Source organism: Clytia hemisphaerica, unplaced genomic scaffold (genome assembly GCF_902728285.1).
Source record: "Clytia hemisphaerica strain Z4C2 unplaced genomic scaffold, Clytia hemisphaerica genome assembly, whole genome shotgun sequence".
In the NCBI taxonomy this organism is placed as follows: domain Eukaryota; kingdom Metazoa; phylum Cnidaria; class Hydrozoa; order Leptothecata; family Clytiidae; genus Clytia; species Clytia hemisphaerica.
The window spans coordinates 328,839-354,976 of NW_027103414.1; the positions used below are offsets into that span (position 1 = coordinate 328,839).

General features: G+C 34.7%; 3 protein-coding genes and 1 long non-coding RNA gene across 5 annotated transcripts; all 4 read right to left on the reverse strand.

Moving 5' to 3' along the window:
- Nucleotides 1-8,335: 8,335 nt before the first annotated feature.
- On the reverse strand, nucleotides 8,336-14,298 carry LOC136797489 (uncharacterized). Of its 2 annotated transcripts, XM_067054061.1 has the most exons (15): nucleotides 14,037-14,298; nucleotides 13,556-13,732; nucleotides 13,051-13,268; nucleotides 12,471-12,749; nucleotides 11,563-11,603; nucleotides 11,321-11,379; nucleotides 11,078-11,136; nucleotides 10,754-10,789; nucleotides 10,579-10,620; nucleotides 10,269-10,429; nucleotides 10,043-10,132; nucleotides 9,739-9,804; nucleotides 9,375-9,469; nucleotides 9,129-9,231; nucleotides 8,336-8,662 (listed from the first exon to the last, which is right to left on the reverse strand). In XM_067054061.1, the coding sequence occupies exons 1-15, from the start codon at nucleotides 14,294-14,296 to the stop codon at nucleotides 8,489-8,491; spliced, it is 1,860 nt and encodes a 619-aa protein (XP_066910162.1). In that variant the 5' UTR covers nucleotides 14,297-14,298; the 3' UTR covers nucleotides 8,336-8,488. The 2 variants fall into 2 exon arrangements, with proteins under 2 accessions (XP_066910162.1, XP_066910163.1); XM_067054062.1 differs by lacking the exons at nucleotides 13,051-13,268; nucleotides 14,037-14,298 and having other exon boundaries at nucleotides 13,556-13,626.
- A 20-nt stretch (nucleotides 14,299-14,318) lies between these two features.
- LOC136797436 (uncharacterized) lies at nucleotides 14,319-16,033 on the reverse strand. Its single transcript, XM_067054010.1, has 6 exons — nucleotides 15,958-16,033; nucleotides 15,778-15,822; nucleotides 15,578-15,685; nucleotides 15,214-15,292; nucleotides 14,965-14,996; nucleotides 14,319-14,584 (listed from the first exon to the last, which is right to left on the reverse strand). Exons 1-6 carry the CDS (start codon nucleotides 16,031-16,033, stop codon nucleotides 14,319-14,321), a joined length of 606 nt encoding a protein of 201 aa, XP_066910111.1.
- A 278-nt stretch (nucleotides 16,034-16,311) lies between these two features.
- On the reverse strand, nucleotides 16,312-17,091 carry LOC136797473 (uncharacterized). The gene is made up of 5 exons (XR_010845255.1): nucleotides 17,029-17,091; nucleotides 16,848-16,892; nucleotides 16,668-16,712; nucleotides 16,490-16,534; nucleotides 16,312-16,356 (listed from the first exon to the last, which is right to left on the reverse strand). It is a non-coding gene; the product is annotated as an uncharacterized lncRNA (long non-coding RNA).
- Nucleotides 17,092-17,296: 205 nt separating this feature from the next.
- On the reverse strand, nucleotides 17,297-18,494 carry LOC136797437 (uncharacterized). Its single transcript, XM_067054012.1, has 5 exons — nucleotides 18,179-18,494; nucleotides 17,982-18,035; nucleotides 17,801-17,860; nucleotides 17,549-17,611; nucleotides 17,297-17,379 (listed from the first exon to the last, which is right to left on the reverse strand). Exons 1-5 carry the CDS (start codon nucleotides 18,393-18,395, stop codon nucleotides 17,297-17,299), a joined length of 477 nt encoding a protein of 158 aa, XP_066910113.1. The 5' UTR covers nucleotides 18,396-18,494.
- Between the last annotated feature and the right edge of the window lie 7,644 nt (nucleotides 18,495-26,138).

A 26,138-nucleotide genomic window follows, 5' to 3' on the forward strand; every position in this document is an offset into this window, starting at 1 on the left:
ACTGTGGGCTCCCCCTGGCGTCAAAAGGGCAGACATCCTAGCTGACATGGCGCATCTGGACATTTGATGTTGTCAAAGGTTACGATAAACGATAGAGGCAGTATTAGACGGTTATTTCTGGAGTGGTAAATACACTCGATTATATAGACAACCCGAAGGTTTCTCCTTTTGATATTCGTTGATGTGGAATACCCACGAAGTCCTTTCACAAGTTCTACCAGTCCTGGTGGTCGATTCCTCAGCCAGCATTCCGGTTGGTAATTAATCAAATCGTCGAAGGATAGCTTCTCCTTCTTTAAACGGTTTATATCAAAGTGAATGGCCTTGCCCATCCCCTTCAAATTGTTCGTCCATTCCCCTTTCAAATCTCTCTTTGTACCATTCTGCAACCTAATTTTTCCGACACATTTGTGATAGAAGTAGTTTGAAACGTTCTTATCATGGAGACCATGGATTTTGACAACGTCTTTAAGCAATGGGTCAAGACTCGCGACAGTCTTCAGGCTAAGGGCTGATTTACTGGCTGTATAAAACATGCAAGCGCAATGACTTTTTGCAAATATATTGGGAGGGGTCATTATAAAGTGAAGTGGATTGATATTTTTCTCCAACAATTCCAAAATGACCCCTCTACAATTAGGCACGCACAAGGGTACATCAAATTGCGACTAAACTTTGGTAAACCTTCGTATAAGGAGCTCTGAGTTTTTTCAACATAATTTTTGAAATTTTTCTCAAAAATTTATAACTTTTGATCAATCTTTCAAAAATTCTTTCACCATCAACCAAAATGAAGAAGATTCTTCGCAGTAGCCGAGTCAGTCCACCATCACCATCACCCTCTGCATCTGGCGAGCTCCATACAAGCATAGAAGAAATTCAAACATGCCGACCATCGCATTTCATCACAGATCGTAAAAAGGACCGTTTTAACTGTGCCGAATGCATGAGAAGTGTTTCTCCTACATTACTCCTGCACTGAACTTCCAGCTTATTATATACAGCTTATCAAAGATAAAAAGAAGGGCATCAAGTTTATTTGCATAAACTGTATCGAAATGTCAAAGAATATCGCCAACAAGTATCCTTCTAAGTCAACAAATCAAATCATTAAAAAGAGACGTTACGAACTGTGAAAATATCATAAAGGTGAAATCAGAAAAGGAGAAAGAAATTCTCAAGAAATGTGAAGCTAGCAAGGCTGAAGCTGATTCAAAGAAAAAAGAACTTGCAGAACTGAAGAAAAAAATGGACAAGAATCCTGCACTGGGCCTGCACTCCATACTTTGGAGTACGTCGAACAAAAAATGGACGCGAACATGGAGAAGTTCAAAGAGGATGTAGAAACACTAATCAAAACTGCGCTAAAATCCATTTTAAATAAGTCGTACGCTGACGCTACTAAGATCTCGGGAACATCTGAAGCATGGCGAGAGGAGGACGCGGAAGAGAACGATAAATTCAAAAGGTCTCCCAACATCATATTTCACGGATTAACTGAGCAAGAAACTAATGACGACCTCAAGTGGGCACAAGATCTTGTTAGAGATACACACTCCCGGGTTGAAATCAAGCGTGTCACTCGTCTTGGAAGTCCGTCAGAAGAGAAGAAGCGACCTCTTTTGGTTTTCTCTCAAACGAGAGAGAAAAGTCCACACTCTTTGGCAATCTTTGTCTTCTTAAGGGTATTGAAAAATATAGGGCAGTCGGTATCACTGAAGATCTAACACCCGATGAAAGAAACCAATTAAAAAAACTTTCGGACCAAGCTAAAGAACGTAACGCAAATAATAACTCCGAAAATGCAAAATGGAGAGTGCGGGGAACGGATTCTTCCTCATCAAGATCAAGACGAAACCCCAAACAGAAAATGCAACCAAGAAAGTTGTGTTCAACAAAATCTCACTCAAACACAAAAAACAAAAGAACAATAAATCAAAAAGGTCTGAATCAAGTTTCTCGCCATGACCTAACAATAAATGGTATCAGGTTTTATTACTGCAACGCTGATATTCTAACATCAGGCAAAAAGAAAGAACTTATACAAAACGTAGAGAAACAACAACCACACATTGTTGCCATATGTGAAGTAAAACCAAAACATGGAACACTAAGAGAACTACACGAGTACGAATTCAAAGATTATAAAGTTGTTTGTCATACGAATATAGATACCAACATTGGCCGTGGAGTTATCATTCTTGCCCACGCATCAGCTCAGCATTTGATTGTTAATGTGACCAAATCAATAAATCAAGTCAACTTTATTGAAGCTTGTATCATAGAAGTTCGCGTAAGTGGTAATGACTTACTGGTTTTTGCATGCATGTACCGCAGCCCTACCAGCAGTAACATGTCGAATGAGAACAACATCAGACTTAATAAGCTCATTTACGATATATCATCCATCAAAAAATATTCCCATAAATGCAGTGTACCGTTTTTGGGTTCTAGCTTAAAGGAGACACCTCTTTTGAGTAAACCGTGAGCGTGGTCACTCAAAAGAGAATCTCAACCCAGTTTCATAGAAAGATTCAAACATAAGCACTTTGGTATTCGGTATTCTTTAGCCTTTGATATATACAATTTCTCTATTTATTTGCTTTTAGTGATACATTCGTCAACAGGATCTACCAGTGCACATTCATCAACAGGATCTACCAGTGCACATTCATCAACAGGATCTACCAGTGCACATTCATCAACAGGATCTACCAGTGTACATTCATCAACAGGATCTACCAGTGCACATTCATCAACAGGATCTACCAGTGCACATTCATCAACAGGATCTACCAGTGCACATTCATCAACAGGATCTACCAGTGCACATTCATCAACAGGATCTACCAGTGCACATTCATCAACAGGATCAAACAGTGTAACGAGTAAATACATACCCTCTGATAACTTTGCTACTTGCATCATATGAGATTTTTCGGTCCTGTACCTGTGGCCTTGAATCCCGTGTTCCCTGTCGCCAATGAATTTGACTAAAGTGCAGGCAGGTTATAACAAGCCACATTGAATCTGCCGTGACTTTCATTATTTTGGCCAGAGTGCCGGCAGGTCAAATGTGACGTCAGCATCGATCTGCCGTGACTTTAAATGAATTTGACTAAAGTGCAGGCAGGTTATAACAAGCCACATTCGATCTGCCGTGACTTTTACTAATTGTGGCTAGCGTACCGGCAGGATTATAACAAGCCATATTCGATCTGCCGTGACTTTTACTAATTGTGGCTAGCGTACCGGCAGGTCTAGTGTGACGTCAGTATCAATCTGCCGTGACTTCTAAGTGAATTTGACTAGAGTGCCGGTAGGGTTATAACAAGCCACATTGAATCTGCCGTGACTTTTACTAATTGTGGCTAGCGTACCGGCAGGATTATAACAAGCCATATTCGATCTGCCGTGACTTTTACTAATTGTGGCTAGCGTACCGGCAGGATTATAACAAGCCATATTCGATCTGCCGTGACTTTTACTAATTGTGGCTAGCGTACCGGCAGGATTATAACAAGCCATATTCGATCTGCCGTGACTTTTACTAATTGTGGCTAGTGTACCAGCAGGATTATAACAAGCCATATTCGATCTGCCGTGACTTTTACTAATTGTGGCTAGCGTACCGGCAGGATTATAACAAGCCATATTCGATCTGCCGTGACTTTTACTAATTGTGGCTAGCGTACCGGCAGGATTATAACAAGCCACATTGAATATGCCGTGACTTTTGAGTGAATTTGGCTAGAGTGCCGGCAAGGTGATAACTGCCGTGACTTTTACTAATTGTGCTAGATTACTGGTAGGTCAAATATGACGTCAGCATCAATCTGCAGTGACTTTTGAGCGAGTTTGAGTGGAGTACCAACAGGTTATAACAGCACATTCTAAAGGAATCAGACTCGACTTGCCGCAACTTTTAATAACTATGACGTAAGAGACACAAAAAAACCCAAAGAAGCAGGGTGAATCATGAATAACCTAGATAAATTGTTTTTAAACTAAAAATTCTAACGGCCGAAAAGAGTGTCCTTATAGTGTCCTTATAATCGATAAATATGAGTTAGTTAATGCTTATTAGTTTAGTTTAGTTTATAGGAGTATAATTTCCAACCCCTAGAAATAAGCCACTCCTTGTTTATAAGACACCAGATTTCAAAATTTCTATCAGATGGTTGAAATTCATAAAATTTGACGTGAAATCCAATTCTGGTTATATTTGAGCTTTGAAAAAAATACACAGTAAATAAAGTAAGATGCTTTGATATATATGAAGCACGGCCTATCTACATTTAAAAAAAACTTTAAAACACTGAAAGTTCTAAAACTTACATAGAAAAATATGCCGTAAATAAAGTAAGATGCTTTGATATATATGAAACACGGCCCATCTACATTTAAAAAATCGTTTAAAACACTGAAAGTTCAAAACCTTACATAGAAAAATACACCGTTAATATAAAATTGTTCCAGGCTAAAATATAAAACATAGTATATAATAAAATCAAGTAAAATCTGTAAATCACTTTAAAAGGCACACGTAGAAAATATACTGTCCCGAGCTATAATATATATACACTTTAAAAAATATACAAATCTCTTTAAAAGCACACATATAGAAAATCTTAAATGAGAATTAAATCTCCAGAAAGTACGCAATAAAACTATTCTAAAAAATTCGAAAAAGCGTTCCTTAAATCGTCTAATCTTAAAAATAAAATTCTTCACGACCACAAGAGCAACGCCCTCCTATTCGTCAAATTTTTTCATTGCGATTCTTAAATTTTCAGATAATTTTCAATATGTATAACATGCCACAGTTTTGGGGGCTACATCAAGTAGAAATTTATATTTTGTAAGTGGCAAATATTAAAAATTCACTATGGTCAGAGCCCTTAATAACAACACTATAGTAGAGGGTATTTTGTAAAGTCGCTCGATTGTATTGGTCGGAAAAGAAACCCTTAAAAACAGTGTCTTTCAGCCAGAAACAGTTGTCTTGTCCAGTTTTTGCGCTTTTTGAAGCTCGATCTCTCGAGCTAGGTACTAAAATCACCTATACTATATCCGAAAAAAAATTGGAATCTAAGCTATTTTGATTCCCCTACCCGTTAGCTTTCAAAAAATGTATAACAAGTTCTTTGACCAAAATAATCGAGCGAATTAAAAAAAAAAAATTCCCCCCTACTACTAGCCAAAGATACCATTTTCCTTCAAAAAAGTTGTATAGGTCTGGTCAAGTTTTATAGCCTTCGATATTTTCAAGAAAGATGGATTGACATTTATACAGGAGCGTCTAGGGTGATAATGAACATTTGTCAGAACGAAGGAATTAGAGTCGGTTAAGCTTGCACCAGACTTCTTCCTCTTCTCTTTACGTGCGATGCAAATATCGTGCGGTGGACGAAGTGGTCCACTAGCAATGGATCCGTTGCACCCATGACACACCTTCACCTTCAAGTCTATGCGTTTCCGCAACAAAACTTCCCCTTCCTTTAATGATTGCATCTCCTGTGCGGTCTGAAAGAAGGAATATAATGGTAATTTGATATAAATGTATTTTGAAACCAAGCACACTGAAGTTATTTTAGTACTCATACATCTTTAGAAACCCATCCAACTCCCCTCTGCCATAATCCCCCAAAACCTCTCTACTATAACATTTTGAAACATTTTCCACCCATCCCGCTTATTCCAGACTATAAGGTACTAGAAATTAGGAGATCAAGCACACTTACAACGAGTCTTTCTCTGGCTTTAGCAAGTCTTTCTCTTGTCTTGATAAGACACTTCTTATGATAATACCTTTCAGGAATGCACTTCAAGCATCGAACCTAAGTGGGGGAAAAGCTTACGAATTTTACGTTGATTTGTGTGCAGTACATAAATATTTTGTTCAGGATGGGATCTATAAAAATGACGAAAAACAGAATTTCTTTACCTATGAAAAATATTTTTATCAGTAGGGTTTCACCTCTTACAGGCCAAGATTTGATTTGTTAGTTATAGGTTTAGAAATTTGGAAAGTATAGAAAAATGAAATTTCTTGCTTGTCTGCTCTGCATATCCTACATGTCTTGTGACACCATAACCCACCTCCTAAAAAGATAAAGTAATACAGTATTTTTTATAATTAAAAAAGTACTATCATTTTTGCGGAACGTGCGTTTGAGCGCGCGCAGCGCGCTCAAACGCGCGTTCCGCATCCTTTGGCAAGATCTTCGAACGCGGGACGTAAATTTGTATATGTTCGAGAAATGCTACCGATTTGGTTCACGAAAAAACCCCGAGCAAAATAAAAGTGTTATATCGAGTTTGACTATCCAATCAAGTGCGAGATGTTTGTTTTTATGTCGTTGCTGCTACTTTCACTTTTGCAGACTTGCGAAACAAAGATGGTGATTTTTGTCAAGAAGTTCAAGGCAGGATCCTGCTGATTTTTTAAGCTGGAAGGCATCTTTTGCTTGTAAAATAACGTTACTGCTGCTCACACTTATTGGAAATTTTACTCGAGTATCATTCTTGAGGGTTTTTACCACTTCCTCTGGGAGAGGAGAGCTGTCCTACCATCCACTTGCTAATGTGACAAATGTGTGTGGCTGTTTTTTTTTTTTTTTTGTCAACTTGAAATTTTCGATAAATGCAATGGTTTGACAGATGGTTGTTTACCTTGTGGCATCCATACTGCATGGCACATTTTTGTGACAATTGATTGGAGTAACCATTTCTACTACATCATTTGATCCCATCGAAAACTATTTTTATGGCTCGAGATCAAACCAAATATTCTGCAACTGTCAAGTCAGATTTAAAAAAAGCAACATTTGGATTTCGAAAATATTTTAACATTTGGACTTTATAATTTTATTGGAAATGTCATGTCATGGTTAAACTTTACATTCAGCCGAACAATGATTTTTTTGTCACGTTTGTCTACACACGGTTCAGCGTATTTGAGTAAACGCTTTTACGACAAAGATCATACATACGCCATCGAATATTGGGTGATTGTGGTCAGTAACATTTGTAGAGGAGGTACCCTATGCTGCGAAGAACAGACACATTATTTATTAATGGACCTTATCAGAGTTTTTGACTTTTCTAAAAAAGTGATGCATTGTGGGGATTGTTTCGAGTGTATTACAAATAATATCTCTTAGGAACTCCTCGAGGGAATTCTATTGTAATACACATCGCTTTTTTAGAAAATTCAAAAACTTCAATAAGGTCTATTATTCAACACGACATAAGAGATCAAGCAAACCGAGACATTACCAGATTCCCATCAAGATTCAATATTAATATTGTGTAGCTACGATAAATAATATAATGCAACACAAGAAGGGGGACAAATTGTGAATGTTTTGGTGGTACATGGGATGTTTTGTGTGTGACATGTGATGCTTAATGACATTAAATTTTACATGTTAAGGCAGAAATCAGAAACTACACTTCCATTTTATTTTTAATCTTTTTAAGTCAGTAGTAGAAAATTTCAAATTCACTGCTGCTGGTGGTCATTATTCATTTCAAGCACTTTAAATAATTTCCAAATACAATAAGCTCTTTCACAGCATTTTCCTCAAAATTTTTGAACATGTTACTGGCAAAATGTAATTCATCCGGAGAGGTTCGTGATCGCTGCCTTATAATATTGGAATGTTTCAAGGGGTTTGAAGTCATTGCAGGATTTGCTTTTTTGATTGCATGAATGTATGAAAGTTAGTTATGACTAGTTAGTGAATTTATAAATTAGTGATATTTTTGTAAAAATGTATTTTATTCTTTACCACTTTTAGTTATGACATTCTAAACTATCATATCCATATTACAATGTCAGATTTATTGTAATATTTAATGTAATATTTTAAAACTACAGAATCAAAACAATGACGAGAAAGACTACATTATTACTAAAACATCACATCAATGTGTTATTGTTTTAATGACTTCATGATTGAAATAGGGTCTTTTTTTCACAGGATACGTTTGTTGAAAAATTCTAGAAGGATCTTTTAAAACTCATCAAATTATTTTCAGTTTAAAAGCTCTGTATGAAATACTCTGACTGTGTTACCCTTTTAAATACTACTGTAATCCCTCTATGTTACCAAGTCCATGACCATGCTACGATGTTACTCTTTACAGTTTTATTTTTTTATTTTTGTTGTTGTACCTTGTGAAAAGTTGTATTGAGCAGATATCTTTATACTTTTTCCAGGAAGACTTTTTGAAACTACTAGTACTACAAAAGTATTACAACATCTAGTACAAATGACTTTTTTATCTGTCTTTTAATTTTTTCAACATCTTCTTCTTTGAAATTATTGTTATGACTCACTGGCAATAAATTCTTGGTGAAATGTAAAGGTCTTATTAGTTTGTTTTTTAAATTCTGTATTAATAATGGAGTCGTCGATTTCTTAAACATTTTGAAATTTCTTCGCTTTGCGAAAACAGAACGCTCGTTCCGCAAGCCCTTTTATGTTGATTGATAAATCAAAAAGTATATCCGTAAAATGTATGAAGAAGTTTGACACTTATTCTTACCTGATTTCTCGATGATAGCATGTCCGATTTTTAATCTAAAGTCTGCCACATCTCTCTTCGACAACGCTTTCTTAACAGGCTCCCCAAGGACAACACTTTCTGCAAACTAAAAATAATGGTGTAAATAAAAATGCTCATGGTCTAATGGAAGAAAATTCTCAAAATCGTTTTACCGGGTAATTAAGTTCTTTTTCGATAAGTAAAAAAAAAGGAAAGTTTATTACTGTAGGGTTAAAAATCATTAGAATTTTTCTTTACACAAATTCTGTTCCACTTTTTTTCGGACACGCTGAATGCACTTTTTTATAAGAATGTGGTTACATTTCATCATAAATATTCTTAATTTTTTCTTTGGACATTCTCAACTTTTTAGCCAATTTCATCATGAATATTCTCATAAAGTATATTCTTATCAAAAGCGTGTGAATATATAACACTCAAAGGGATACTACCGATAGGTAGAAATATTGCAATACTATTTCTTCAAAACTGTAAATTCAACTTTTCGCCTAATTTATTATTCACAATGGTCTTCCATATACAAAAAAAACTTTAAAAAGTTTATAACATACGCTAAGGCAGAATGCACCACAAGATACTGTGTCTTCTTGCATAGCACTGATTTGAGAAGAAATCTTCCAGCTCCCGTCCAAGTCAAGTATTTTGCAAGCAACCCTAAAATTTCAATGAAAAAGGTTAAAGCCAGTACAGAATAAAAAATATTGAAAATATGATTACAAATTGATTACTTCACGAGTTATAGTGCGTATTTTGAGCATCTAAAGAGAAAGATATTTACTTAGTAAAAAAAAGGTTACCTCCATTTTTGTAGAATATCCGTTTCAACACCAGCGGAATGTCCCAAACCCAACGAATTGTACAGTTTGACTTCTTTTAAAGCCGGGTAAATCACCTATGTAAATCGTATAAAAAGTTCAAAGAGCGGATTTTGATTTTCGTTTATCATGAATTGTTTTTTTTCTGGATATTATAACTTACAAAGAAATTCGCAGAGTCATTTTTCGCTTGTGACTTTTTTTGTTTTGGTTCTTACTGGACCGAACTCAGTAGAGACTACAAGTTTAAAAACGAAGCAATTTAAAAATAACAAATTCGTTCCTCTCGGTAGTACAATTTGACAGGCTGTAAAGGAAAAATTAAAATTGAGAAAATAGAACATACCAAAAACATCCAATGACTATTGATATTACATGCACCCACTATCATCTTGGAACTTTGTAAGCTTTTCTGTACAAAGGTTGAAGACAATAAACCATTATTACGCACGTAGAGAAAACATAAAAGGTACAAGGGTGATAAAATCGATCAGACTAAAATATTAATTAATCGCAAAATGGTAATAATGGGTAGTTGGTTTTCAGAAAACAAAAATTAATGGTATCAGTGTGGCATATTTGCCAAAAAGTGAACAATAATGATAATTTTGTTGCTTTCAGTATTTTGAAATAGCTTGAAATATAGAAACCTTTTCTTTCACACCGAATGTGATCGTGCCTTTTTTGAAAAGTTTTGTAAGTTTGTGGGACTGAATGTGTTGAATTCCGTCTTCAAATGGCTGAAACAAAAATAAAAGCAAGTTAAAGCATAAACAAATCACAACTGTCCATTGATAAATCTACAATGAGCTAATGAACAACGAAGACAATCGAAAAGGTCAAGAGGAGAAACAATTATCAGTATTTAAATAATACCAAGTTCTTTGTCAATTGGCAAATATATGCATCAATAACTTGGTCATTCAATTGCTTTCCAGATTTTAACGTTTTCAAGTCCCCATCTGTTATGTAAAACCTGTCAATACAACAGATGATGATCCCAACGGCTTCGTCAGTATTCCAAATCTTTTTAAGCACTAAAAACGATACAATAGTTTAGCAAGAAGAGTTTCCAAATTGAGTTTATTTGAAAAAAGTCCACCAATAATCACCCTTACCAACTCCCCCCCAAAAAAATTCTACAACAGATATAGTTCAAAAATACTTCAAAACAAAATCATCTTACTTTCATTTGGCGTTGAGTTGGTGAAACAAAAATCAGGGTAATCTAAAAAACAAGAGAATATTGCAATACAGATCTGCATTAGCAGTACCCAAAATCGTGATCACACGCATTTACCTTATTGGAATAGGGATTTAGTATAGAACAAAATCAACTTTTTTAGACGAAAAGGACCTACCAAAACATCTAGGTACATCAGTGCAAACTCCAAAATCTAGAATAAATATTTATTTTCAATTTAAGGTTTAGATTTTACTTGTAACTTTACTTTCTTTTATTCCTTGTTATTTTTCATACATTTTTGTTTCATTCATTTCTAGAAAAGAGACTGTTGCATAATTGAAATATGATGAAAGTGAAATATCATTATAGATTATAGAGAAAAACATTGCAATTATTACTCCTAGGTAAGTAACCCTTATACCCTTTATAATAAAAAGAAGAAGGTACTCTTATACCCTTTATGATAAAAATAAGAGCAATAAGAGCAATAGTAAATTACCTTTGATCATTTGTTGTACGTTGATATTTCGAATATTTGCTGTTGATACTGCGTCTTCGCTTAGAAGAAAACGAAAAAAATTTGATTTATCACAATAAACCGAAGTATCACCAAATAAATTTGCAATTTATTAGTTTTTGGAAGCAGTCTTTTTTCAAAATCAAACCGATGTTATTCAAAATTTGCGCGAGCTGCACAAGATATTGAATTCAATAATCGGATGTGAAAAATGAAAAATCTTACACAAGTATTGGGTTCTTCGCGTTGCCTGCTAAGTGTTTTAGGTTGCTTGAACTTTCAGACTGTGGATTTGAAAATAGGTTATACAGTTATTCTCTAATATTGAATAGTTAATCTTACCTTCTATTACACTATATACTATATAGGGAGGGAATCAATCATTAAACATAGGAAACGATAAAAAGTAACAACATTGGACAACATCGAGAAAAATTAAAAAAGGAAATTATGTATAAACTACTTACCCGCACATTGTCCGCTGAAATCAGCAAATCAGGGGGTTGGGCTGAATAAAAGAAAGGGGTTTATCAATACAAAGGAGGTTCAGATCAACTTTTATTTGAGATCTTAGACGTTCATCAGAAAAAAAAGGTTAAGGTTTTTTAAAATTTGTATCAAATGGAGAGTAAATTTATTAATAGTCAGTTTCGTCAGTCTTGCAAAATTTATGTTATGTTGTTTTAGAATAGCTCCATTAATTGTGTGATTTGATTTTCCTGAATTCATCTCACTACTCACCAAAGTCTCAAAGTTTCGTTTAGCAAGTTACCAGAAAACTCAAATTCTAAGACTTAGATGTATAAAAAAACAACAACGAAAGATTAAAATGAACATACACGAGTTTTTATCAAACTCTGAAAATGAAGTTGTCGTCTGAAAAAATCATTGTCAAAGTCAACGTCAAAGTCAACGTCATGGTCCAGTCATTGTCAGTGGAAGCTGTAATAGTCAAGTATGTTAGGTCAAAAGTCACGTTATGAAAAGCACTTGGTAACCCATCACAAGTGCGCCCAAAATATAGCTTTTAGAACTTTTAGAATAAAATTTAAACAAATTTGATTACACTGAATTTTAAAAAAACATGAGAAATCTGTCGTGAAAAGCTCATCATTTCAATTATAAACCTACCAACCCTCTCAGAAAATAAATTAAAAGCAACTTAAAGCAGCATTAAAATGTCATCAGCCCGCACCTTCAAATATTTTCCGGATTAAAAGGCAACGTCCTAAGTAAAAAGAATTTGTTTTCCATTTTTTATTAGGGCGGGGTCAAAAACAGGGCGACAGGGAACACGGGATTCAAGGCCACAGGTACAGGACCGAAAAATCTCATATGATGCAAGTAGCAAAGTTATCAGAGGGTATGTATTTACTCGTTACACTGGTTGATCCTGTTGATGAATGTGCACTGGTAGATCCTGTTGATGAATGTGCACTGGTAGATCCTGTTGATGAATGTGCACTGGTAGATCCTGTTGATGAATGTGCACTGGTAGATCCTGTTGATGAATGTGCACTGGTAGATCCTGTTGATGAATGTACACTGGTAGATCCTGTTGATGAATGTGCACTGGTAGATCCTGTTGATGAATGTGCACTGGTAGATCCTGTTGATGAATGTGCACTGGTAGATCCTGTTGACGAATGTATCACTAAAAGCAAATAAATAGAGAAATTGTATATATCAAAGGCTAAAGAATACCGAATACCAAAGTGCTTATGTTTGAATCTTTCTATGAAACTGGGTTGAGATTCTCTTTTGAGTGACCACGCTCACGGTTTACTCAAAAGAGGTGTCTCCTTTAAGCTAGAACCCAAAAACGGTACAAATACACCGATAAACCTACAAACCACGAAAGTTTACCAAGATAGATTTTACCGCCCTAAAAGCAGATTTGGTTAAAATCAAATAAAAAATTGCTAATTCAGATCAGCCTCTAATTTTAAAAATACCATAAAGGAGGTAGGTCATTTGAAAGTTTGCGTATGAAGCTTCTTTATGGGTGGGTTCCACGTGCGGTTTTAACCCGTCATACAGATACCATGAATCTTTGTGCTTGATTTTGCACACGTAGTGAAGGCCTCGGTTTCTTCTGAAGTCGTCTACGTGTTGCTTTTTGTTGTCTTCTTTCTTTGCAAGTTTAACGTAGGTCATTCCGATCAGAGCAAAACTAGATTAAAAAGTATTGAATAATATGATCAGATTTCCCACAGCTTCGGAATTGAATTTTCTCTTTTGTGAGTTGTTGCCTTTTTGGGAAACCGTTTCACTCATTCACAAATTTACATTTTCAAACTTGTCGCCCGCAAATTAAATACTATATATGGACATTTGATTTCACTTTGTCCACGTGATATTTTTAAAAGTTAAATCTATACAATTTTAAAAATCAATTCCACAAATTTCCGTGCTTGCAAAATCTAATATTTGTTAAAATGTCAAACATTTAAAACTTACTTGAAATTGTTACCATTACTTTCATGTTGAAAATTGTCTGGGATACTCCCAACTGGTATCATATTAATGCCAGTTTCATTGATATCATCATCTAATGAAACTGCAACAAGGGCAGGCATTTCGTTGTAGGTCCTTGGAAAGTGAGTTCGGCTGCCATTGCAGAAGGGATAACGTTGTCTAAAGTAAAACCATGTCTAATTAAGAAATCCTTGCAAGACATTATTTCTTCGATACTAATATCATTACTTGATAGATTTAAATCTGCTACCTTATCGGCCCTTTTTACACTGGCCTTTATTAAGTCAGTGACGAAAAAGTACGCCAATATTGACCGGCGTAAAAAGAGCCGATAAGGTATATAGTTTTCCAGTGAAAAATCTAACAGGAAAGAGATTTTTAGTTATTTGAAGTAAATATTCCCATCTCCCTTGGAGCTTCGAGTTTTCAATAACCAGAAGTGTACTGTATTTCATTAGCTTACCCTGTTTCGGTATTAGTTTGCCAAAACGTATTGTCATCATTGGTAGGGTGCAACATTTTTCTTCCACACTGACGAACAGACTCTTCCTCAAAAAACCAATTGATGATTTGAGTGTGAGGTAAAGCGAAGTGCGAGTGAGAGGCATCAGTGATTGTTGGGTAGCCCGAACAACGTACTGTCAAATCCTTTTGAGGGCATATCTCACTAGAACAAACCGATTCGATTGTGAAATCGTGCTGCAATAAATGATCTAAGAACATTGCTCGCTCATTTCCAAAAAAATTAAACTGCTCCTTTATCAAGAGGTATACTATTCCAAATTGCAAACTTGAGTTTGACTTCATCGTAAAGGTCTGCATCTACCAGTTCCATTACTTGTTGCATTTTGGAGGGAAAGGACTTGTGGGTACGAAGATGTGGCCAGTTCAAAAAGGCAATTTTCAAAAGAGTGATCCAGCTGTCTACCAAGCAAGTGTCCGAAAATATAAGAGTTTGACCAGAATGATTCAGTGAACCTCCCCAAACTGGTAGTTTCAAATTGAAAATATCTAAAAAATAAGACAATAAAATTGATAACGATGTGTATAAAGTTTGTCCCAAAAAAAACGAGACCTAATTTAAATGAAAAAAAGATTCTCAAAATCATTAATGTCACTGGGTTTGGAATAATAACAATAAAATAAAAAAGGAAATTCTTTGTTCAATCAATATATGTTCAATTTCCCAGATGATTTGTCAGGCTGTTGAGAAAAGAAATCAAGTAATTAGGTCGAAATATTACTATAAATCATGAGGATTTTTCTTTAAATTAAATCTGTTCCGCTTTTATCTGGACACACTTTAGCGGGATTATTCTTCCGGAAATGTTCTTAAATCTAAATTTTTCAATTTACATAGAGGTATCATATATAGAAAACTAAATTTTTACCCAAGTTTGAATTGAATGATGAACTAGACACCCTGAAATTAAAACAATTTTCACTATTAAAGTTATTTTAATACAAATTTCTGTTCCTACAATTAAATGGGAAGGTCAATTCTTTTAAAAAATGAAAAATTTGTGGCAGCCTTTTCCTAAAACAAAACATTTAGGGTTTAGAAGAGCTTGCTATAGGCTAATATTAACAATCGATTGTACCGTAATAATCAGATCCTCGTAATTATTTCAATATATTACCGTGAAACAGTTTTTGTGGACAAATTCTCATTAAAAACGATTTGGTTGTCTGATTTCTTTCTTTTCTTTGCAGCAGGAACTATATATAGAGGAAGACAAATTTAAGAATTATTGATAAAATTTCGTTAAATTGTTTAAAGATTCAAATTTGTCGATCACTTTGAGATGGTCGAGATTGTTAATCTTAATCGTCAAGGAGGAGAAAAACTACAAGTTACAAAATTCTTCTATAGCCTTGAATTTGGGATACTATTACTAATCAAATTCTTGCCCCTAAGTACTATTACAAAAAGAAGTGTCTGTATTGAACACAGGTCACTTTTTAGGTGCAAGTTAAGTATTGAAATTAAATAGCTGGTTTTACCTTTCTTATCGGAAACATGCTTTCTTTTGTTGTAAGGTAAACCTACAGGGCGCAACTTTGGTCGACCAGCAGGGTTCCTTCGAGGTGGCATCTTCAATCCCAAATAATCTTGAAATACATAACAAAAAATCAATATATTGGGAGGACTTGAAACATTTGATTTGAAAAATGTATCTATTGCAGCAAATCCATTTCCTTACCATTCGGCAATCCATTTTCGGAAGAAGGTGGTTGAACTTGAGAGCCTATTGGAAAAAAAACAACAGAAATACAATACATGTATTTTCAAACAACAGTGTGCAGCTCGTTCCGAGCAAAGAAATCATTCTGAGGACTTGAATTATTCGATTTAAAAATACAATACAAATCCATTTCCTTACCATTCGGCAATCCATTTTCGGAAGAAGGTGGTTGAACTTGAGAGCCTATCGGAAAAAAAACAGAAATACAAAACATGTTTTTTTAAACAACAGTGTGCAGCTCGTTCCGAGCAAAGAAATCATTCTGAGGACTTGAATTATTTGATTTAAAAATACAATACAAAAACTATTTCCTTATATTCGGCAATCCATTTTCGGAAGAAGGTGGTTGAACTTGAGAGCCTATTGGAAAAAAAACAGAAATACAAAACATGTATTTTCAAACAACAGTGTGCAGCTCGTTCCGAGCAAAGAAATCATTCTGAGGACTTGAATTATTCGATTTAAAAATACAATACAAATCCATTTCCTTACCATTCGGCAATCCATTTTCGGAAGAAGGTGGTTGAACTTGAGAGCCTATTGGAAAAAAAACAGAAATACAAAACATGTTTTTTTAAACAACAGTGTGCAGCTCGTTCCGAGCAAAGAAATCATTCTGAGGACTTGAATTATTCGATTTAAAAATATAATACAAAAACTATTTCCTTACTATTCGGCAATCCATTTTCGGAAGAAGGTGGTTGAACTTGAGAGCCTATTGGAAAAAAAACAGAAATACAAAACATGTTTTTTTAAACAACAGTGTGCAGCTCGTTCCGAGCAAAGAAATCATTCTGAGGACTTGAATTATTCGATTTAAAAATACAATACAAAAACTATTTCCTTACTATTCGGCAATCCATTTTCGGAAGAAGGTGGTTGAACTTGAGAGCCTATTGGAAAAAAAAAACAGAAATACAAAACATGTTTTTTTAAACAACAGTGTGCAGCTCGTTCCGAGCAAAGAAATCATTCTGAGGACTTGAATTATTCGATTTAAAAATACAATACAAAAACTATTTCCTTACTATTCGGCAATCCATTTTCGGAAGAAGGTGGTTGAACTTGAGAGCCTATTGGAAAAAAAAACATAAATACAATACATGTATTTTTAAACAACAGTCCGCCCCTTGATTTCGTTCACTCTAAACAAAGAAATCATTCTGAGGACTTAAAAAATACAATATAACACAAAATCGATTTCCTTACCATTCTGCAATTGTAATCCATCTTTTGTGCAAGGCGTTTGAAGTTGAGAAACTATCAGGAAAAATAATTTGTAATACATGTTTTTAGCAATAACAGTCTGGCCTTTGGTTAGGCTCACTACAAACAAAGAAATCATTTTAGTATGAGAGCTTGAAATATTTGATTTAAAAATACAATATGGCACCAAATCCATTTCTCTTTTGTCATAGAAGATAGTGTTAGCTATGGCTTGGACATGTATATCAACTCTACTGTTAAAAAAAACAACTTAAAGTAAAGGTTGAAATCGATGTAGTAATAAAATCTCACTTGTACTGATTATAACATTGGTAGCATCCAATCGAATCTCTTCTAAAAATGTTAAGTTATAAAAAAAGAGTTTAATCTTATAAGTTTAACTTATTTGTGATTATATAATCCCTTCTCAAAAGTTTTAATAGGTGTAAAGTAAATAAAAATACCACATGAATCATAAAAGATTATAGGCGAAAACCAAAAGTCAAAATAAAAGGAGATGTACCATTTAAAGAATCTAGTAGAGAATCCTGACTTCCAAACCATATCTCCGATTCTGGATCTGGATCTTTTGTAAAAATCATAATAAAAATTCAATCAAGAAATTTTATACATCGGAATGGTTCAGGTCAGTTTCTAATGAATATAGGGTTTGTCAAACTCGAGAAAAGACTAATTCCAAAATACAAAATTTTGCTGAAATTAAAACTACAAAATGATATTCTACACGGTGATAAATATACAACATCAAACTTACCAGATAGTGGGTCAACAGTCTTCTCTAGATTTTCCCTGACGGCTTTTAAGTGTTGTGATTCTATAATGAACACAGGGACATAAACTCATTTGATGATGATGTTCAAAATGAACATCTAAATACAAAAAACTTCAAAAAAGCCTACCACAAGAAAAACAAATTGCAACATTTTTTAACCTACCAGTAGTCTTGTCAGTAGCATTTTCTCCATTGCTATTGTTTACATGCTGTGGTTCTATAATGACATAATATCGTTGAGTGAATGTAGGAACCGTCTGCGAAATGATTAAGTAATTCATGAAAATATTATACAAACACAATTTGAGCCAATCCTAGGATTAAGAAAATGAAAAGAAAATTGTACAGGCACATACATACCCGACCAGAAAAGAAGGCTTGTTTCGTCATTATTTTCCCAAATTCTTTGTAAGTCTTTGAGCAGATGGAGTCTTCTTTCAAAGGAATCACTGCCAACTTCACATGCAAGATTAGCAAGCTTTGTGCAAACGTCATTAGCCTCTCGGAACTTTTCATTGTGGTTCATCTTTTTCAAGTCTCTTGGCGTGGATACAGAAACACTGATTGGTTGATTCATCGTTGATTCGTTTTTATCTTGTTGATGAGTATATAATCTCTGATGCTGGTAATAATACTCTTGAGACCATCTAGGATCACAAGTATCAGGGTCAAAAAGTTTTAGACCATTTTCTGCCCGATAAGCAAAAATATGCTTACATGGCAGTCTCATTGATTTGTTAAAATAGCAAGTACACGCGTGATCAAGATTCTCATTGGATTCTTTCAATTTGTAATTCTCTGAAGCTTTGAATTCCTTGATAACAAAGTCTGCAGAATAGCTTGTCAAGTAGGACGATATCAAAATTTCAGTCTCAGAGGGTGTAGTGTTGGTAAATACCCTTTTTTTGTTGCTGACTTTGGCAACTATACCATCTCTCTCGCCTCTCAATGTATAAAGGACAATGAAAAAACCTTTGACAAAATCTTCAAAGGAACTATACTTTTTAATAACAGATTTTAATTTTGAATTAAAGCTTTCTAATCTGTTATTTGTTGAGTTTAGAAAGTTACCATTAAGTGCTTTAAAACATCTGACCCAGTCGTGACGAACTGGGTGCCAATTTTTGTAGAAATAATTCCAAATTTGCGTGTTTCCCAAAGCTTTCAAATCTTTGTACGTGTCATTGTAAACATCCATGGAAAAAGAATAACACATCTTTTCAAACAGTTCTTTGGCTGTGTCTGAATCGGTTTTGGATATTTTTAGGTCAGCTATGCCCCTTTTAAAAGCTTTGAGAGAATGAAAAAGGCAAATTAGCACTGGACAACACCATAATTTTGAAATGGTGTCACGTTCATTAAAATCTTTATCTGCCATTACAACTCTGACTTTACTGGGGTTCAACTTTTTAAATGTATCGATAAGCCAGACGATTGTCTCTTTCATCTCATTGACCAAAACAGAAACCCCAACTACCTCACTGAGACCCATCGAATCCTCCACTAAAAAAATATACACTGGTAATCGAATTTCCAGTAGTTTATATGTGGCGTCAATGCACATGACTTCTGGAAATGAAGCAAAATCTTTCTTCATTACCTCGTCCTGAAAGAAGAGCCCGATAAAATCTCCATTTTCACTCACGTTCATTTCCACAGTGCAACCTAAAAGAAGGAAGGTTGTCATCGTCACAATAAGCTACACATCATTCCCTTAACAAATCAAGTTTAATATCTGACTTTGATATACGGTGTGTCTTGAATAAAGTGGTCAATATTCTGCTTTATGTGAAAATCCTGATGACTCATATTTCCATAAGTGCAAAGAATGATATTGGAAAGCGAATCTTGGCATGCAAAAAAAGTTGTGATTTTTATATACTAAAATACTCACTAATTTGAGACACTTTATACTGACAATATGGTTTATGCAGAAACAACTAAAGGAATACTTAGTGCCAGCAATAAAGCTTACTTCTTAAATTCTAGATATACGCTTATTTCAAACATACAATACAGGAAATTTTTGTGCTCAATGAAAAGCTAATGAAATACATACCATATTGGTTTCTTAGCATATTTATGACATCATCAAATGTATCTTTGTTCTGACTCTTTTGCGCCAGGTTACTCAAATCTTTCAGAAGAACCACCTTACCAGTCTCCGCTTGAATTTGGTTCTTCAGCATTTTTTTGTTGACCTGGAGATCCATCATGTGTGTTGCCTTTTTTTTTTCATCATTTGACAGTCTCCTCTGTTGGGGAAGATGCCTGAATAAATTCTTTGAGAAAAAAAAATAAGTGGTAGTTGCGTTACATTAAATCAAATCATTGTTGAAGAATTGGACATCAGATTTGCAACACTTTCATGGTATACACTGAAACCTACTCTGGTGCTTGAATGGATTCTGATGGATTGAATTTTTTTTAACAAAGATAATGAAAGTTCTTTCAGCTTGCGAAAACAATTACATTGTATTGAATGTTTTTGTTACAAATACCAACAGTATTTCTGTTAATAAAGTTACCTTCTTTTTGGTATTGCACCACATAACACAAAAAGGTTTAAGATAATTATTAAATGCTTTGAAGGGGGAAAGATAACTCTCGGGGGACAAAATTTAGCATCCAAAGAACTTTAATTGCATTCAGCAACCAATGTGCGATGCCGGGTACTGGCAAGTAAGTTTTATACATGGATTCTATTTTTTGCAAAGATTGCTGACCTATTAAGGAAAAATTCCAATTCTAAAATTTGCAACTTATAAACAAAAACTAATTGAAATTGTTTAACAAGCCCGGTTATACAAATCATTGATAAATAACTGAGTGATTACCTCATTGAGATCATGGTTATGTTCATTAAGAATTTCTTTGACTTCCAAATCCTGGCCATTCTTGGATAACCTTAGTCTAACGAAGAATGGGCAGTCTGACTTCAGAGTACTAGAAAAAATCAAAACCAAAATCAAGTTGTCACGCTGTTTTTTTGTTATTAACATGGAAACCAAGCAAATGAAATTATACTAATTCCATTGAAAGGATATCATTTAGCATGACGCCCGGAAGGGGGGTACTACCCTTGCCGACCGACAGGGGTGCTCCGCTGAGGTTCGAAAAGCGGACCCTACATGGGACTCATTTTTTGCAAAAAAGTGACCCTGAATGGAACTAAAATTCCCAAATTTTCTCAAAATTTCCTGATTTTGTCCCAAAATTTCCAAAATAGCTACCCTACAAGGGACTGATTTTTCTATTTTGGTGTTTTTGCGACCCTACGTGGGACTGGTGGAGGTGAAAAAGTTACCCTGACCAGCGGAGCCTCCCTGTACCTTTTTTTGCCCCATTAACCCCCCCCCCCCGGGGGATGACGAAATCCAAGCTCCATATTGCTGGGTTTTTTTTGCTTAATTATAGGTTGAGTGTGAATAATCCTAGAAGGCTGAAAATTGGTTACAGTAGCAAAAGATAATAATCAAACTTACTAGGAAGCTCTTTTACCAGTTCCACGTGAAGTAAATTTTTGCCCACCATGAACACATGAGTATTTCACTTCAGAATAAACCAATTTTTTGTTAGCACATTTCTTTGCTTTACTCAGTCGATTACCCTTAATTGCAGATGCCAAAAGACGACAATCGGGTTTCCAAAGTTGAACAAAATTTTCTTGCTGAAAGATTTTGATTTTGGATTCTAAATCTTCCAAGCTGTTAAAAGTCTCACCAACATAAAAATTTGATGGTTCTGGTTCTTCCATAATGATAATAGTAGATGAAAATTTTACTTGAAGGGAACATTTGATCTGATCAAAACTAGACAAAAAAAGAATAATAATTAAAAATCTAAAATAAATAGAAGATATAAAATTGCTTCACTGTTTTTTTAATAAGAGCAATTTCAAATGTTGAGGCTTAAAATGACAAAAAAAGTGAAAAATCAGGAAAAATTCAAATCTGGAGAACACATGTCCAAATCTAATAACGTTCAGAAATAAGGTCAAATTAAAGTAAAAAATCTTTCAAAAATAATGAAAGCATGATGAGCAAAAAGTAAAAAAATCTTAAGTAATTGGGAAATATTCAAGTATTTTATTTCAAAGAATGTCCTAACATATTAATCTTTACAATTCTTACAAAAGAAAAAAATATAAAAACTACCAAAAACAAAAAATTGCTTATTGTCAAGTAAAGAGAGAACTTTAAAAGCTGCTGAACATTGTTTGAAATTGACCATTATCAATATAAATCTATGGTACTGCTGTACTGCTTCATACTGCAATTTAGTCTAATGTTGACATTCCTCATCTAATTCTGACACTTGTTTTATTAGCTGAAATTGATAAAAAGGTCAAAACGTATTTTATTGCTCAAGGTTAGTTTCCACGGTGTCTAATGTTGACATTCCTCATCTAATTCTGACCAGGGGGGGTACCAAGTCGTGGTACTGGACCAGTGCCGAAAAGTTGTACTTTCTTGTTTTTTGAAATTTATCTGAGACCACCACCACTTAGTACCCTGGTACTAAGTTGAATTTACCACTTAAAGTAGGTATACCACCCCTTAATACCCGGTACAGTCTTGAAATCACCATTGAGAAACGACACACCACCGTTAAGTACCCTGTACTAAGTTGATTTCCCCCTCAAAATAGGTATACCACCCTTTAGTTCTTAGTAATTTACTTTTTGGTCTTTGGTTTCTGGTACTTTGTGGTACATCTCCTTTAAATTTTCTAAAAAACTTTACAACACTGTATTAAAAAACATACCACACTCTGTACCCTCCCTTAATATCTCAGGAAAAATTCCTGTCAAGTTAAGTAAAGTCAAATATCATTTTCAAGTCAATTTTTTTAAATCCAAAGAAATTAAGTTTCAAATAAAAACATTTGTATAACGAGCTTGTCAAAGAAATCAAAAGAACTACAATGAACTAGTCTCGAAAAAATGAGAAATAAGAATACAGTAGCTAAAAATAGTTTTGAAACTGCTCATTCAAAGGCAAAAATGTAACAACCATCTCAAGAAAATCCTAAGAACTTATAAAGTATACTATTGAATTACTAAAATCACTTCTGGCTCTGCTGGAAGTTTCAAATTTGATTGAAAAGCTTTCTTTTCAACTCATTTTTTTGCAATTTCTTAAAAATTGGTTAAGTCAAGCGAAAGTGAAAGAACATTTTTTGTGATTGTGCAGGATTTTGACTACCAGATACTAACTTGATGTCTCATTTGGTATTGAGACCACCATTTTAGTCCCTTGATACAAAATTGCAAAAATTATTTTTCAATTAGGACCACCACTTAGTATCATGTACTAAGTTGTTTTTTACTTGCCTTATCAGACCACCACCCGGCACTGGCCCCCACAACTTAGTACCGACCCCCCCTGTTCTGACACTTGTTTTATTAGCTGAAATTGATGAAAAGGTCAAAACCGTATTTTATTGCTCAAGGTTAGTTTCCACGGTGAACGTGTGATAGAGTTGACAAGAAACTTGAGATAAAAGTTTGTTTAGGCAACAAATATGTCCATTCCCTGTCCTTGTTGCAGGCCTGGTCCTGTATGACGGCGTGCTATTGCACTCGCACACGCTAGCACACATGACATAATTTGCTGGTGCTGAAATAACACTCCAAAAATATATACAAAATATTGATTGTCACATGTCATTTATTCATTTAGGACTATAACATGTAACCTTATACATCTAAAGATACGACCCTGCCGGTGCACCTGACAGTCGTGTGCTGTCGAGTGATCAAATTTGCGAAAACACCTGACAAACACCTGACAGATAAAAAATACTCATTCCATTTAGTCACTGAGTATAAGATATTCCACATAAACAATTGTGTCCTTCTTATACTTTTGTTTCTTATTTAGTAAAAGAATGTGGAATATCTAAACGATAAGAATAAAGAAAAAGCTATATACAGGTTAAACAATATGGTGAAGCCATAGTCCTACAAAGCGCACCCGACAGTCGGGTGCTAAAATTCCAAACTTTGTTACATGTCAGGTACTGTTAAAAGCGTTCAAGATGTAGCACCCAACAAAGTGCACCCGACTGTCGGGTGCACCGGCAGGGTCGTCTAAAGATCAAGTTTAAAGTTAAAAATCTGGCAACGTGTTCACCAAAACAAGTATTGAATGACACAAAAGAATGACATGCAAAAATCCTTTGTAAAATAAAGAATTTTGAATAATATATAGTATCTTGTTGTCATGTATGTCAGTACTGTAATGTCACCATCATAATACAGGACAGAGCAGCAGCGCACCAAGCTAACTTTTTCATATTGTTCAACAATTCCCTAAAAAGTATGTTTTATTATTGTTTATACTCCTGGTACTCCATACATACTGTCCCACCACCGCACCATGATAAATAAAAATAAGTGGGGTCATGAAAGATATACCCAGAAGCATTAGCTAGCTAGCTAAGCAGTGCAGCAATATCAACATCCCTACCAGTCATCCATGCATCTGATGACCATCCAAGCCAAGAGCAAGAAAGGGACAAACTTGACAAAATCAACATCTCACACACTTTATACGCTTACGGTACTGTACTGTATTATGCTTTTAGTTTATCATGTTTAATTGACATTTTGGTTGGGTTTCAGCTTTTTTTCCACATGCAGCCATGATTCTGGATTCTGCATGATTTTTGATGAATATATGATTGAGGTCCACAAACATGACTGCCATTCACATGGCTATCATATCTCATGAAAGATTTTTACTGAGGAATGTTACTACTCTCAGAAAAGATCACCTGGGTCGTCTCGAACTCCTTGTATCCAAAATTTGTTCAGAGATTTGGTAGCCACTTCCTTATCCACTCGGCCGCTCAACACCTCGTTGAAATTGTAGAATCTGTTTACTTATCTTCCAAATTTAATATGTGCCGTTACTATAGCCGCTCCACAACGGTCTGTTATAGTCCCGGCATAAAGCTACACAGAAACAATCTGCCGGGACTTTAGCTAGTCCGTAACGGAGCGGCTAGAGTAACGGCAAACTAAAAATAATCTGCCGTGACTATAGACACTTCGAAATACAACGCACGCTAAAAGTACCCAAAAAGTTAACCCGATCGAAAGAAAGTTTAGAAATCAAAGTGAGATCGATCGGGAAATCGGACTTTTTTTTTGCCGTCTTATGATGATGGTGATGATGATGGAAGAAAATTTTACCTATTTGAATGCTCAGCTTAGGCTGACCAAATACGTTGTATAATCACGATCAGTTCCAGAGGCTCTCGTGCGCCTAGAACTTTGTTACATTATAATAATACAGGTTTGATGATAAACCACACAAAATCACGATCAAGCCTCAAAAATAGTTATATAAGTAATCTTTTCTTTTAATAGATCAAATTAGAGTATTTTTATATTATGGACTTTCATTTTTCTGGTATGCAAGAGGCCAATTTTGAAGGAATTCGCTTATCTTTTTTTTAATAATTTATCCAGATAATGGTTGTAGATCGAATTTAGTATGTAATATTAGCTGGTTCCAGTTTAAAAGAGATTGGTACTTAATTGATTTCAATCCATAGTTTAATGTTTTGGCTTTTGGGCGCTCCAGAAGTTTCAGTTCGTTATTTCTAGTAAGATAATTATGAGACAGAGTTTTGAAGTTTAAAATGTAATTCGTAACAGCTTTAGGAGAAAGATTAGTGAGAGTTTCATGTACGAGTCGGATATTGAACTTTGTTACAGTATGTGGCAAAGTTGAAATACCCAGGTTAATGAAAAGAGGAGCAGATTCTGCATTAAAATCGCATGCATCTTTTTTGAAGTTTTCCTATTCTAGAGTGGATGAATGGACGAATGGGCAAACATCCTTTTAGATTCAAAAACGATTTGACTATAAAAAATCATAGCGTCGAGTAACACAACAAGGCAGCAAGTATGTTTCCTATTTGAAACTTAATTTTCCATAGAAAACAAACACACATTCAACACAAAAAAGGGAGTTTTTTTTACATCGGTTAATTTAAAGGACCTCTGAGGTACGTCTGGACAAGCTATAACCCTAAAATTTTGCAGAAATACTCTTAATAAGATTTTGTTTAAGGTCAGAAAGTTTCAAGTCGTTTAGAAAATTTTTCTCCGAGATATACGCAAAAGAACTCAAGCGTGGTAGATTCTACCCCCCCCCCTGGGGCTAATAGGGTAAGGTGGTCCCCGAGAAGACATTAAAAACTACAGGCCCATATCAGTACTTCCACTTTTTGACAAAATCTTTGAGAAAATAATGCATGATAGACTAATAAAATTTTTAGAGAAGAACAACTCTCTTAACATGAA

Excerpts from the sequence above, each read along its gene's own strand:
- LOC136797436 (XM_067054010.1), bottom strand. The coding sequence starts at position 16,033 with ATGTTTTGTATTTCTGTTTTTTTTCCGATAGGCTCTCAAGTTCAACCA. Across the intron at positions 15,686-15,777 it reads CGAAAATGGATTGCCGAATG|ATTATTTGGGATTGAAGATG; the intron begins GTAAGGAAATGG and ends ATGTATTTCAAG. Across the intron at positions 14,585-14,964 it reads ATCATTCAATTCAAACTTGG|ATATTTTCAATTTGAAACTA; the intron begins GTAAAAATTTAG and ends CTTATTTTTTAG.
- LOC136797437 (XM_067054012.1), bottom strand. The coding sequence starts at position 18,395 with ATGAATCAACCAATCAGTGTTTCTGTATCCACGCCAAGAGACTTGAAA. Across the intron at positions 18,036-18,178 it reads AAGCCTTCTTTTCTGGTCGG|AACCACAGCATGTAAACAAT; the intron begins GTATGTATGTGC and ends ATGTCATTATAG. Across the intron at positions 17,380-17,548 it reads TCTACTAGATTCTTTAAATG|AAGAGATTCGATTGGATGCT; the intron begins GTACATCTCCTT and ends TAACATTTTTAG.
- LOC136797489 (XM_067054061.1), bottom strand. The coding sequence starts at position 14,296 with ATGTTCTTAGATCATTTATTGCAGCACGATTTCACAATCGAATCGGTT. Across the intron at positions 13,269-13,555 it reads AGTAATGGTAACAATTTCAA|TTTTGCTCTGATCGGAATGA; the intron begins GTAAGTTTTAAA and ends TTTTTAATCTAG. Across the intron at positions 8,663-9,128 it reads GTGGTGCATTCTGCCTTAGC|TTTGCAGAAAGTGTTGTCCT; the intron begins GTATGTTATAAA and ends CATTATTTTTAG.